This window comes from Stenella coeruleoalba (assembly GCF_951394435.1).
Source record: "Stenella coeruleoalba genome assembly, chromosome: 12".
Lineage (NCBI taxonomy): Eukaryota > Metazoa > Chordata > Mammalia > Artiodactyla > Delphinidae > Stenella > Stenella coeruleoalba.
In genome coordinates, this window is record NC_137158.1 from 65,228,306 (window position 1) to 65,243,446 (window position 15,141).

The 15,141-nt window shown below is 40.1% G+C and overlaps 1 protein-coding gene and 1 long non-coding RNA gene across 2 annotated transcripts in view; one reads left to right on the top strand and one right to left on the bottom strand.

The window, feature by feature from the left end:
- The window catches only part of LOC307195061, a 68,867-nt gene extending 54,605 nt beyond the window's left edge, over positions 1-14,262 (bottom strand). Inside the window, exon 1 of the long non-coding RNA XR_013830707.1 lies at positions 13,985-14,262. This is a non-coding gene — a long non-coding RNA (uncharacterized lncRNA). The remainder of the gene's footprint in view (positions 1-13,984) is intronic.
- On the top strand, positions 5,671-9,747 carry SMIM28 (small integral membrane protein 28; the record flags this gene model as incomplete). Its single annotated transcript, XM_079939465.1, is given in 3 exon segments — positions 5,671-5,841; positions 9,401-9,722; positions 9,725-9,747. Coding segments are annotated over 3 exon segments (456 nt in total). The 5' UTR covers positions 5,671-5,730.
- Positions 14,263-15,141: the final 879 nt, after the last annotated feature.

Here is a 15,141-nt window from a genome sequence, read left to right on the forward strand (position 1 = left end):
TCCTTTGCTTCACAGACAGTGAGGCATTAGATATATCCAGACCTGGCTCCTGGAATTGTATCATCTTGGAAAACCTTGGAAATTTTTTCCCCAAGTTTGCTTAATTCAAATTAACTTCCTAATCTGCAAAATTAGAAAAAATTCTTATAACAAGAGTTATTATAAGAAAAATATATAATATGATAATATATGACAATTTAAGTATCAAATAAATAATGAGGTTTTTCCACCCTGTCTAACCCACTCCCTGTCGTATATATGAATAAAAAAAACTATACATAAATTACACGAGAAATTTTAATCTAAATGTATCTACCTACTAGTTCCTGTTTTAAATTCATTCAATTTGATTTCCATACATTTGTGATCATTTTCTATTTTAAATATGCTTAGATTTTCCGTGATTCCAAGTATAGAAAACCAAAGGCCAAATGTTTGAAAATACTCAAGTTCATAACCAGAGAACACAGTAAGCTTATACATTTCATATCCTGCTCCCTGATTTTTCTGAAGGATTGAGATTTTTAAAAATACTCTTCCATTGTAGATAGAAATTTTAAAATAGTTGACTGCAGAAGGAGGGAAATTTCTGGGGTGATGGAAATGTTTTATATCTTGTTTTAGGTAGTGATTATAGGAGTGAATAAAACTGTCAAAATTAATCAAACTGAACACAGAAGATCTTTGTGTTCTGTTTTATATTATTCCCTCATAAAAAGTTTTTTTTTAAATCTTCTGTTCAAACCTCCCTTTCCGTAAGTGCTCATATTCTTCCAAAGTAAACTTCATATCAATTTCTTTTTTTATTGTCATACTTGTTGGTTTAAAAAAATCATTCTGGGGTAGCTTCTTTTTTCAGTCCATATTGTTAGTGGATTTAGTCAAACTGTTTATGTCTTTCCTTCCAGATTATCAGGGCCAAAGTTGAACAAAAACCAAGGCCAGATCTGCTGACCCTTAGGTGAACCCCTGGGCCTCCACCGGCTCTGATGCAGGCAGTGATTCGTCACAGTACTGCCTGCCATCTGCTGATTCGTTTTTCAGTCATCCTAATCCAATATGTTTATTTAATTCTTATAATAGCATCTTGAGAAAGTGCAGTGACCAGTTGGCTAAAATTCAAATGTATTTACTAGCTTAGAAATTAAATGTGAAAAAAAAAAAAACCCTACCATTTTACAGGCATCTTTCACTTAATTCCATCTTCCCTGACCTTGAGTTTTCAAGGACTTTTTCTCCATTACTGACCCAGAAGATGAAATGTGTAACACAACAAAGTCAAACTCCCTTAAGTTCCACAAATCAGGAGAAAACCAAGAAGTCTTGGTAGTTCCTGAAAATAAAAATGGAAAATTTATAATGTTGAGTTCAAGGGAATTAAGAAAGAATAGATCAAATGGTTGAAGACAAGTCAATTTCAAAAGAGAGAGAGGGAGAAGGAAAAGAATTAAGTAGAGCATGGAAATACTCTTCTCTCCTCAGTTCTAAAATACTTAGAGAAGTTTTAGAAATAGCTAATCAAACTTTCAGACTAATTGTGTCAGCGTTTATAATTAAAATCAAGCTATAAAAGTCCTAAACAGAAAAATCTTAGCTAAAAGCCTACTGAAATAACAGGAAGTGTTCTGCCTTTTAGGGTGGAGAAAAAAAGAAAAGAAAAAGATCATCTACTATGGAGTTGTAAAAAAAAAAAAACACTTTGATTGCTAAAATCCACACAGGTATAACTTTCTAGAGTTAAATACTACAGCACTTCTGTAAGCAGTTACAGCAAATTCAGCTATTGGCTCTCTAGGCTAAGCATATCCCAATAAATTGAAGTCATACCAGAGAACATTATTTTATACAACTCTTCAGTGAGCCCCTTTCTGAGTCAACTAACAATTTCCTAACTTATTTTTGAAATACAAAGCTGACTTAAATAAGTGTTATAATATTGGAATAAGTGGGAATTCAGAGAACATTGTAATTCATTCCTAATTCAGGTGGAGGGCAGGCAATTGCAGGATATTACAACAGGGTGGCTTTCACGTGGGCCTCCAAAGATGGACAGATCTTGAAACTATTTTGTCTTGCTTGTATAACACATTCATGAATAATTACGACGTGTGTATCAGCAAAAAGAAAAACCCTAGTCCCATAAGAAACAACTCAATCCCACTAATAAGAAAAATTACCATTGTTAACACTGACTTTTTTCTATAAGCAGAGACATGGAAATTTATAATAAACATGCAGTTTTCTGACAAGTTTCTCTTAATGCATGGTAAGCATGTTTACATCTTTCTGGTATTTAGTTTCGGGTGATAAGATGTGTTTACCTTAATTTATTAACCAATTATCATTTTGTAGAATTTAAAAAATTTCTAGTTGTTTGTTACTATAGACATCTAAGATTTGTTAAAACATTTTTCAACAGTATATATATCTTTGAGTAGTCATCAAATTCTTTCTTTAGGAAAAATTCCTAGAAGTGGAATTGCTGACATATACTGATATGTTCTTTTCTCTATAATCTATTAACTTGCTCTGTTTTACTGTGTAACCCTCTTGATCTTACTTCTCTGTCCAACTACTGGATCATTTCTTTGATCCCCTTTCAAGCAACATAACTCAAGAGTTGTTGATATTCACCACATCCAATTCTTCTTTTTTCTCTCTCATAACCATTCCAATCAGGCTTTTCCCCAACCACTCCACCAAAACTGCTCTTATCCAAACAACCCATGACACTCCTTCCCTCCATTTTGTTAAATCCCAGAGTAAATCTCATTCATCATCTTACTTGATCACACAGTGGCTTCTGAGATAGATAATCATTCCCTCCTTATAGAAACTTTTTCTTCCCTTAGATCCAGGACATCACACACTCTTTGTTTCTCTTCTCCCTCACTGGCCACTCACTCTGTCCCCTACGGACCCTCATTCTCTTGGTGATCTCATTACATCTCATAGTTTTAAATACAATCTCCCTGCCAATGGATTCCAGCTATTATCTGTGGTCTAGTTCTCACTCCTAAACTCCAAAGTCAAATACACAAACTCACACACATTGCAAACTTACCATGCCCAAAACTCAACTCCTGATCTTTACTCATCTTGCCTAAAAAACAAAACAACCTGCCCCATCCAATCTTTCCCCTTCAATGGTCACCCTTCTTATTACTCAAGTCTAAAACAGAACCCTCCTTCCTCCTTGATATTTTTTCAATCTTATACCACCTTTAGTTCATGAAATCTTATTGACTCTAAGTCTAAAATATATCTAGAACCTCACCACCTCCACTTCTGCTAGTCTGGTCCATTATTTCTCCCCTGATTTAAAGAGCCCCAGCTGGTCTCTCTATTTTTGCCCTTAATCCCTGTAACTATTTCCAACGCAGAGGACCGAGTGATTCTTTTAAAATGGAAGTCAGATCTTGTCACTCCTCTGCTTCACCGTTGGACTCAGAATAAAAGCCAAATTCCTACAATGCTCTATAAATCCTGCACTCTGTGCTGCCCGACCACCTCCCACCCATGTATCCTCCCCGACCTTGTCTTCTATCTTCTACTTTTTTCCTGGCTCACTGCTCCAGCCCCCCTGACCTACTAGCCATTCTGAGAACTTATCAGGCACATGACTGCCTCAGGGCCTTTGCACTGGCTATTCCCTTTGTCTGCAGTGCTCTTCCTTCTGATACCTTCATGGGTCAGTCCCTTGAATCCTTCAGCTTTTTACACAAATATCACTTTCCCTGTGAGATCCTAATTGACTTCCCACTTTAAAATATGCCTCCCCCTTTCAGCGTTCACTCTGCTCCTTCTCTGCTTTTTCTCCACATCATCTATCACTTTCTGATGTATTACATATGTTATTTATGTAATATGTTTCTTTTTCTTGGTCCCCCCCAAAAATGTATCCATAAAAGCAGTAATTTTTTTCTGATTCATTCAATGCTGGAGGAGGGTCAACGTTACAGATTCACATTTAATGCTTTTGATCCATATTTCCAACTTGCTTATTTGCTTCTCAAGAAAAGAAAGTAAATAAGTAGATAAGATGGAGAAGGAGGGGCTTCCCTGGTGGCGCAGTGGTTAAGAATCCGCCTGCCAATGCAGGAGACATGGGTTCGAGCCCTGGTCCAGGAAGATCCCACACACTGCAGAGCAGCTAAGTCCGTGTGCCACAACTACTGAGCCTGTGCTCTAGAGCCCGCGAGCCACAACTACTGAGCCCACGTGCCACAGCTACTGAAGCTCACGCGCCTAGAGCCTTTGCTCTGCAACAAGAGAAGCCACGACAATGAGAAGCCCGTGCACCGCAACAGAGTAGCCCCCGCTCACCACAACTAGAGAAAGCCTGTGTGCAGCAACGAAGACCCAATGCAGCCAAAGATAAATAAATAAATTTATTTTAAAAAAAAGATGGAGAAGGAGTTGAGGGCATAGTATTGGCAAAACCACTGACATGCAAAAAAGCAAAATAGTGCACTGGTCTCCAGGTGCTCCTGATGTTTCAAAGTGGGGATACAGGATTGACTTAAAATAGGAACACATCCATGGAACAAAGCAACATGTTAACCGAAAGCACAAAATCAACTCATTCCACATGAAGAACGGAAAGGATGAAATGACAAAGGTGTTCCACACTAGGATACTGATTGAGGCACTGGGACACTTAGTGAAAATTTTTTTTATCACAAATAAGTTTGACAAAGTGCCAAAGTGTATTGGGGAGGGCAGCTCTCTTTGAAAAGGTAATGAAAACTATGGATCCTCCCACGAAAATTAGATGTACCTAAAAGTTTAGGGAGTTCACCACCCTCCCCAAAACCTATCCATAGACCACCATGGGCCAAAGATTGAGAATCCTAATTAAGAGAAAAGAATCCCACTTAACAATCATAACAATCACTTGAATGAAAAGGATGCCTGGATAAAAACATGGGTAGTTGCAATTCTGAGCTGTAACATTTTGAGTAAATATTTGAAGCTAAAGTTTACTAAAAGAAAGGATCCAACTCTCACGTCTTAAATGTCCAGTAGAATTAAACATCCCGAAGTTACCTCAGTGAATGTGTAAACTAAAAGTTTCTTATTGCTTGAAATAAATAATTTTATAAAGTTCACAAGGTAATCAGAACTAAGACTATGAAAACAGCAAACATTCTATGCAAACAGTCGGAGCTATTGTCTCTCTGGCTTGTGTACAATTTTATCATTTTGTGTCTTTCATCTAAATAATTCACAAAAATGATATTAATGAGTGTTGCTTCACTACCAAATACTCCTTCTCTCTGTACCACAGAATCCAGAAATAATTACAGGAAGTTCAGCTTGGGTAGTTCTTGCTCAGCTATATGTCTGGAGAGGGATATGGTAAGGGAAGGGAAAGGGTCGTATTTACATCTAAATACAAACAGCTCTTTATTCACTGAGACCACTCGCGACACTATAATAACACGAATGCGAAGAACTCCTCTGTCTGAAATCTATTCCATATCCGACATCTGATGCCAATCCTTACAGTGGTAAAGGCCACAAAAGCAAACCCAGAGGCACTGAATTTAAATATAGTCCTGAGAGGTCTCTCTGGTTGGTTTCTTTTCCCTGTTGACACTCAGAACAAATTTCCCAACAGCCATCAGCCGAATTCATCCAAGCTGGATGCAGGCCAAGAAGCAGCAGTATTGTTGAAATCTGGGCAGCGAGGGGGAAGGGTGCCTGGCACATCAGTCGGGTGAAAACATGCGGGAACTGATGGGCAGCAGCTGGAAGAAGTTTGGCCACGCTGGCAGGGGGACATACGAGTGGTTAACCAGTGAACCGAGCCTACCTCTTCCGGAAACCCACCTGCAGGTTTGTACCTATGACTTATGTTTTTTCTTCCCCAAAGTATCTTTGTTAGCTTTAAAACCAACAATACCTACATTTTTAGGAAAACTTAGTGGCAACATTTTGTATTACAGGCGTGACAAAAATATGAATTCACTGAATGGCTTGGTCTAAGGAACTACCTTGAAAGTTGGTATCTTTTGACAATGATAAACTCAAGTAAAACTTGTCACAAATATATTCTAAGAACGCTTGATATAGCAAATATATCAAAGAACACCGAAGCTAGAAGTCAACAAATTTTTATGCCTTGGTATGACAACTTTGCTCTTTGCTCAGTCTACATTAAAAAAAAAGAGAGAGAGAGAGAGAGAGAGAGAGAGAGACTCCCTTTGGCTCTCCAGCTGTTTCTAAGAGTTAGCAGAAGCGAAGGATCTTACTTCAGGAAGGGCAGCAGAGGGTTAAGGACGCTTTGCCTCTCACTAAGAAATGCAGCAGCTGTTTTGCTTTACCTGGGAAATCCCCAAAGAAGTCTCAATCTGAGGCGTCATTAAGGAAAAATATTGGTAGAAACCTAAAAACTCAGAATTAATTTTACGATCAGCAGGGAAATGTGTGATGCTACTATCCCACCAGAAAGGGGGAAACAAACCTATTTTCTTGTTTTCTGGAAAATCGAGTGGTGAGATTGGTATTTAAATTCTCTAAAACCACTTTTAACAGAAATAAATTATACACATATATATGATATATCCTGCAGCAGTTACACTTTCTACTGGTTATTTCTTTAAAGTATTCCCTGAACAGCGAAGTCCTTGAGAAATATTAAAAGTTAAAAAACCACGTTGAGGGTAGTGAAACAACTAGAATATTTGACTAAAAAAAGACATCCTGGAAGGGTAAGCTGGGACAAAGTGAGAGAGTGGCATATACATATATACACTACCAAATGTAAGACCGATAGCTAGTGGGAAGCAGCCGCATAGCACAGGGAGATCAGCTCGGTGCTTTGTGACCACCTAGAGGGGTGGGATAGGAGGGTGGGAGGGAGGGAGAGGCAAGAGGGAAGAGATATGGGGATATATGTATAGCTGATTCACTTTGTTATAAAGCAGAAACTAACACACCATTGTAAAGCAATTATACTCCAATAAAGACGTTAAAAAAGAAAAAGACATCCTTTCTGCATTAACAAAATCCACAACAATTTGAACCAATATACCATGAATCATTAAATAAACAAATTAAGGATACCATCATAAATTTGTTCATAGCTCTGTGATCTCGTAACTAGGAAGAAAGAAGAGTTCTTTATCTTAAGAAATTGTCCTAATCTGCGGTATTAAATAAGCCTTTCAGTGCCACTCAATATTTGGACAAAATAACCAATGGATGTACCAATTACAGAAGGGGACTGTAGCATCTCTGTTTTCACAAATTTTTGCAACTAATAGCATTAATAGCATAATGGTAAGCAAGAGGGTCTATTACAGAAAAACTTTTAAATAGAATTTTAAGTATCTTCATATTCTATGCATACTGAAGTTAGAGGGTTTAAATAGAGTATTTAAAATTTGATGCCCACAACTGTTTGGAAACTATTATCATCCACGTTACTGAAGGAGAATGAAGGAAAAATCAGTTATGCAAAATTCCTCGTTTATCAAGGTTGAAGAGTGATTAAGTATTAAGAGATAATAGCTTTAACATTTTAAATGATTCATCTAGTGGAAGAAAATAAACATTTAAATTGCTTTTTCAGTCCAACTTGATTTTTAAATAACTGTTGTAAATTTATTTGAGTTCTTATAGCTTTTATAATCAAAGTCCTTGTTACAGCACAGCAGATTTTTAGTTAACAGTTCTGATAAACTAGATTATGTGTGAGAAAACAAAGAATTCATAGTTCATTGATTCATTAAATTCTCATGCCAACCCTCCATAAAAGATGTTCTTATTCTCATTTCATAGAGAAGAAAAAGTAGACACAGAAGGGGCAAGTGAATGGTTCATGGTCATGCAGGTATCAGAAGGTCATATTGGAATTCGAGACCACAGCTATCAAAGCCCAAAGACGATGTTCTGCTTCCCAAGAAAACCTTTAATTGTATGCACTTTAAGTTAAAATATCTTAACTCATATCTTAGAGAAAACAAAATATTTAGCAGTGTAACTATTAAATAAACCATCTAATTTTGAGTCAGAATTAACAACATAGTTGTAAATTCTTTAGGAATTAAAAAAGATTATACGAACAACACTAGATAAGTCAGTCTCTTAACAGGTCAAGACCAGCAAAACATTTGTTATTTCCACCAAAATCAAGGCAAAAACCTCAGCTTTCGTATTTTATTACTGTAAGTTTTATTTTAAATCAGTAGACAAAGATCTTAAGATGTTGTTTCTTTAAACACAATTATAAGGCTTTACACTGTTTTCTTTTCCTCTGTAGTAGTGTATACTAACATTCACATGTGTTGTGAATGAACAGAGAAGCTTGTTAATACTTCATTATTTCTCAGTAGCTTTGTGTAAAGCAATGTCTATGCAATTTGGAACAGGACTTAGTTTTTCATAGGGCTTTTCTACCTTGCCATTGGAGTATCATTTCATGCTTATTATTTACTCCATCAAGAACCATCATTATTGTGAGCTGACACAATAAAATCAATACCTTTTAGGTTGCTTAAGAATGAATTTATCTGCAATTCTTGGGCTTCCCTGGTGGCACAGTGGTTAAGAATCCACCTGCCAATGCAGGGGACACAGGTTCGAGACCTGGCCCGGGAAGATCCCACATGCCTCAGAGCAACTCAGCCCGTGTGCCACAACTACTGAGCCTGTGTGCCACAACTACTGAAGCCTGCACACCTAGAGCCCGTGCTCCACAACAAGAGAAGCCACTGCAATGAGAAGCCCGTGCACCGCAAAGAAGAGTAGCCCCCCACTCACAACCAGAGAAGAGCCACGCACAGCAACAAAGACCCAACACAACCAAAAGTAAATAAATAAATTTATCTGCAATTCTTTTTCTTGAGAGGATTCCAAATTTCCATATTTATCTTACAAATATTGCAAAAACATACTGAGGAAATTTCAAAATCTCAATCATCATAAGCATCAGCTATCCAATCGGATTTCAAATGTTGATTACATGAGTATTGAGCACATAACAATGTCAGATTTTACTCCAGAATTAAAGAAGTCAGTTCCATATAATCCTTCTGTGGCAATAAAACATTATCGGTCTAATTCTAAACAAAATAAGTACATAAATAGTAAGCGTTCTCATTCAAAGAATGAGTGATGGACCTGCCAACTGAAACTTATCCTAATATTTTTACTTCAGTGGAAATAGTGTAGGGTACCCTTGTGTACTTTTGACATTCTGAATTTATACTTTATCACGGAAGTACACCTTACTTCATGCAGGCTCAAGCTCATTGGCATAAATGAATGATTAGAGTGATTTTTAGAGTCAGTAAATGATAAGGAGAATACAAGACGAAGACAGAGATCAGCCTTAGAAATGCAGCGCTCTTCTTTCCCCATCTTCTAACTCAATTCCGTTCCCTAACTCCAGGGCACCCAGAAGATAAGTTCCACCAAGGAAGATGTGGAGCCCTTCCTGTGCATCCTTCTTCCAGCCACTGTCCTGCTCTTCCTGGCCTTTTTGCTGCTTTTCCTGCATCGCCACTGCCAGGCCTCTCGGCCCCAGGGGCAGGTTTCCAGCCTCGACCTTCCAGAGCACCCGCCTGCAGGAGAGGTGACCGACTTCCTGCCAGGCTTACTCTGGAGCAGTGAGCAGACCTTCCCTTACTCCCCGCTGCCCGGGGAGGTAGCCCTTCTCTCGTGTTCACCACCCTCCTATGAAGAGGCCACCAGGAACGCCCCTGGAGGAGAGGCCCTGGATGCGGGCCTTCAGTATAAAGCGGGTTCACTATAAACCGCTCTTGTAACCATTAAAACAGCTCTCCACCCTTCAATGAGCCCGCGTGAGCAGGGGGACAAGGGCCTCTGGACCTAAGACGCTGCAATTCACTGGCCAACACCTGGAAGAATGGGGATGGGGGGAGCTTGACAAACGTCAATCTTGTTAATGCATTTTCAAGTTCCTTAGGGAAAAGTCTCCCCAGGTCGTTCTAAAGATGACCGGGCTCTTTTATAACATATAACGGCCCTGAGAAAAACAAGAAAGTTCCATGTGAAGAAAAAGAATTACTAGTGAACACAGGAAGGAAAAGGAGGAAGAAAAAGAATTACTAGTGAGGCTTCCCTGGTGGCGCAAGTGGTTGAGAGTCCGCCTGCCGATGCAGGGGACACGGGTTCGTGCCCCGGTCCAGGAAGATCCCACATGCCGCGGAGCGGCTGAGCCTGTGAGCCATGGCCGCTGAGCCTGCGCGTCCGGAGCCTGTGCTCCGCAACGGGAGAGGCCACAGCAGTGAGAGGCCCGTGTACAGCAAAAAAAAAGAATTACTAGTGAACACAGGAAGGAAAAGGAGGAAGAAAAAGAATTACTAGTGAACATAGGAAATAGCCCTGAAAAGAAAAACAGAAAAATGTTGATAAGCCAAAGATAACTGCTTTTGCCACCAAAATAAAACTTTTCTTCCCACACAAGTTTTTCAGGGCCTCATCATTTCACTTCTGTGTGAAGATGCATGGAGAGTTCTAGAAGGTGAGAGAAACACCTCTAGAGCTGTAGTAGTAAATAATGGTGAAATGTTTCAATATTAATAATAAAGAACAGACAGTTGCAAACATTTTAGTTTAAAAAAAAAAAGCTCTCCGAAATTCTCTCCTCTGTAGTGCTGCTCTTGCTTACTTTCTGATTTGCTTCCTAGAATGAGAGGATTTGGCTTAGTTACATGTGAATGTCTCACACTAGAATACTGTGGGTTGTCTGTGCTGAACAAAGGGTAGCTGCTCTGACACATTACCTTGGGGGACACAGTGACAGTGTGTGTCCTCACCAAGCAGCAGGAACAAGAATAGAAGTCAGTTTAACATTGGAAGGGAAAAGTCGAAATCTTGGATCCCATGGTAAAGAGAAACACAGGTAAGCTCTAACAGGAATCTTATACATCGCATAGTTCAAACTCTTGCCTTGCCGATGTCAAAACTGGAGTTCAGAGCTTCCCTGGCGGCGCAGTGGTTGAGAGTCCGCCTGCCGATGCAGGGGACGCGGGGTCGTGCCCCTGTCCGAGAAGATCGCACATGCCGCGGAGCGGCTGGGCCCGTGAGCCATGGCCGCTGAGCCTGCGCGCCCGGAGCACAGGCTCCGCAACGGGAGAGCCCACAACAGTGAGAGGCCCGCGTACCGGAAAAAAAAAAAACAAAAAAAAAACTAGAGTTCAGAGAGGTTAAGTAACTTGTCCAGTGTTAAATACCACCTAAGAGGCAGAGCTGGGACCAGAAGCCTGGCCTCTCCATCCTGGGCCAGAGCAGCTTCCACGGTGCCAGCTGGTCTCCCAAGAAATTGCAAATGTGGAATTTCAGTCCCCGCTCCTGAATGGGGGTCAGCACTCACAACAGGATGGACATAGCTCTGGGTTTGGAATGGGATACAAATCTCCCTCCATGATTTTCAAATGGGGAGGTAGAGGTGGGTCATGTACCACCTGGGGGCTGTATCAGGATACCCACCCACCTGGGTGGGTATCAGGATAAGAACCACACATGGTTTTTAAACTCGTACTTATTGCTGTAATTTCAGGGGGAAAAACTATTTTTAGTGTTTTCACAGTATAAACTACAACACTAAACAACCTTTTGATGGTTCAAAATGAACAACAAATGACTCTTTAAAGCTTTTTTTTTTTCCGGTACGCGGGCCTCTCACTGTTGTGGCCTCTCCCGTTGCGGAGCACAGGCTCCAGACGCGCAGGCTCAGCGGCCATGGCTCACGGACCAAGCCGCTCCGCGGCATGTGGGATCTTCCCGGACCGGGGCACGAACCCGTGTCCCCTGCATCGGCAGGCGAACTCTCAACCACTGCGCCACAAGGGAAGCCCCTTTAAAGTTTTTTTGACATGAACATTTTTATGCTAGATATGCAACGTGGTACAGTTTTAGAAAAATAAAGTAGGATGCGTTACTTTTCAAACATAATCTGACAGAAATAAAGTAATTTCTTTGAGGGCTGAAGCAAAATATCTATTTGAGTGAAAAAAATTAATAATATTTCTTTCAGGAAAATCGTACTGAACAATTCTCTAATGGCCTTTAAGGGAAGTAAATAAACAAATGGAAATGAAAAGCTCAGCAGACAGCCTTCTTTTTTTAATCCTAAGAATCTAGTTCTCTTGGGAGACTCTGTTGAGTCTTTCCCAACTGCCATTTCTTCCTCTTCCCTTGCTAACAGAACCCTGGTTTGGTTCTGGGATCCTGGAACCACCTGTGAGAGGCAGACCAGATCCCGCCCGATGACAAGGGACGCATCATGATAATTAATTATGGTGATCTCAATTCCTTCACTGGTGGCTGATTGGTCTTTGGGACTGAAGGAGAGATCTACACAGGAGGAGAGGCTTGGTCTAAAAAAGACTGCCTCATATTAAAAATAAACGCATGGAAGGAGATACTCTTCCTCTTTGCTGGATGTTATGTATCTGCATGTGATGCTTAGAGCTGCAGCAGCCATCCTGCAACCATGAGGCAAGACATCAGCCAGGACTAGTATTGAGGATAGTAGAGTAGAAAGATGGAAAACACCTGGGTTGATGATTGTCAAGCAGCTGAATAACCCTGCAGCTATCTATATTTTAATGAGAGAATACCTTTCCTACTGCTTAAAGCCATTTAAGCCATGCTTGTTACTTGTAGACAAAAGCATCCCAATTGCCACAATTTCAAAGGCTAATAAGGAAATACATTGCCATGTTTAAAAATATTCTGATAGACTTATTTGAAATAAGTAGTCAATGTTAGGACTCATTGAAGATGTTGTCAATGATGTAGCTAAGGAAACATTTTCTCTTGTGGAACCAAACTGAAGAATTGAAGAAAATAAACTACAGCTGAACTATTGCCAAACTACAGCCCCTAGGCCAAATCCCACTTGCAACCTGTTAATTGTACATCCTGAGACAAGACTGATTTTTACCGTTTTTAATAGTTAAAAAAAATCAAAAGAAAAGTATTTCATGACACATGAAAACTATATGAATTAGAATTCTGGCAGCTAGAAATAAAGTTATTGGAACCCAGTCACGCCCACTTACCTATGGCTGCTACATCAGGAGTTGGGTAGTTACAACAGAGACTATATGACCTTCAAAGCCTAAAATATTTACTATCGGTTCCTTTAGCGAAAAAGTTTGCTGAAACCTGCTGCACACCAGTGGACTCCAACCCTAGTTCCATGGTAGAATTACTCGACGAACTGCCAGAAATACTGATACCAAGACCCATCTGGACCAATTAAACAGAAATAAAGCCAGTGATTCTAATACGAAAGCAAGGCTGAAGGTCCTTTCTCTAGGTAATGTGGGTGGGTACAAAATACAGGTGAGCTTCCATGTGGACACATGTACGGTAACAGGTTTAGAGAAAACTAGATCTGTAAATCTAGCTTTGAACCATCATTTATAACCCAGCATTCTCTGTAAACCCCCTCCTGAAGCCATCAGCCTAATGTGCATCTGCCACCAATTCAATTCACAAAGCAGGATTTGCCAGCAGAATATTAGAAACAACAGTGTCAACAGTGCATCCTTGTGTAAATGTTGACACAACTGGCACCCATGGGTAGTACTAGCTGTTAGCACTCCGAGACAGAGAGTGGAATTTTTTTTAAAAATCCAGGGATGAAAGAACTAGACCTTTAACAGCTAAAACGTATTTGGGGAAGCAATAATTGTAGCCAGAAAAGATTAAGAATGGGAGGGAGTATAATAGGAACAGTGACCAGTATGTGGACATTTTCACTAAGTTCTACACGGGACGAGAAAATATCACTCAGGTAACATTTTATACAAAGGAAAAGGAGTCCAGTTTCTGGTCTGGCATGAAAAGAGCTTGAAAGTCATTCCTCCACCCTAACAACAAGAAAACGCTGAACAAACTGAAAAATCAACAACTCTTCTTAAATCCCTCAGAGAACTGAGGTCACAAACCGCTGTCCCCCAAATTAGGCAGAAGGCAGATACAAAGAATCACAACTTACCTCAGCAGAAATCCGCAAGCAGAAACATCCTCAGGGACCAGCGCCAGGGTGGGGAAAGCTGAACTGTAATCGAAGGATTGCTGGAGGCTCAGAGTACACAAATCTGAGAATTAAAAACTCCAGAGGGGCCCAAACTCAGTTACTCTTGCCTCTAGGAGCCCTACCAGATTCTCACAGTGGAGCTCTGGGAAGAAAACCTTTTCGTGCTTCCAGCAGGAGGAGAAGAGGAACCATTTTGAGATACCTCAGAACGCGCCGATCTTCTTAACGAGGTCTGCCCTCAGGAGAAACTACTTCACCAAGGCCTAGCCTGCTGGGGTTTTATCAGAGCCTAACTCCCCTGGGGGGAGGGAAATTCCCAGCCCCAGCTGGTTCTAGTCTTACTCTGCGGAAGGGAAATACCCAACTCCAGCCCTGCTAGTTATCTTGTTCCAATTAATGGGGGAAAAGAAAAAGCAACAGAGAAGCACTTGTGAAGTTCACAGCCCAGCGGCATAGGCTCACTACAAAACTGAGACCTAATCATAAAACTATAAAACGTTTTCCCTTGCCCCACACCAAACTACCAGCCACCACATTATTACAGGCCTATTTACTGCAGTCCCTTTTACCTAGTACGTTGAGTTTACCTTTCAAGAAAAAATTGTAAGTCATACTAAAAAGCAAAAAACACAGTTTGAAGAGACAGAGCAAGCATCAGAAACAGATTCAGAGATGGCAGGAATGCTGTTGGAATGATCAGACCAGGAATGTAAAATAAATATGATTAATATGCAAAGGGCTCTAATGGAAAAAAAAATAGACAACATGCAAGAACAGATGGGCAATGCCTGCAGAGAGATGGAAATTCTAAGAAAGAACCAAAAAGAAATGCTAGAAACCAAAAACACTGTAACAGAAATGAAGAATGCCTTTGATGGGCTTATCAGTAGACTGGACACAGCTGAGGAAAGAATCTCTGCGCTTAAGGAAATGTTAATAGACCCTTCCAAAATGGAAAAGCAAAGAGGAAAAAAACTGAAAAAAAAAAAATCAAAGCAGAATATACAAGAACTGTGAGACAACTACAAAAGGGGTTACATACGAGTAATGGGAATCCCAGAAAGAGACGAGAAAGAAAAGAACAGGAGAAATATCTGAAGCAACAATGGTGGCAA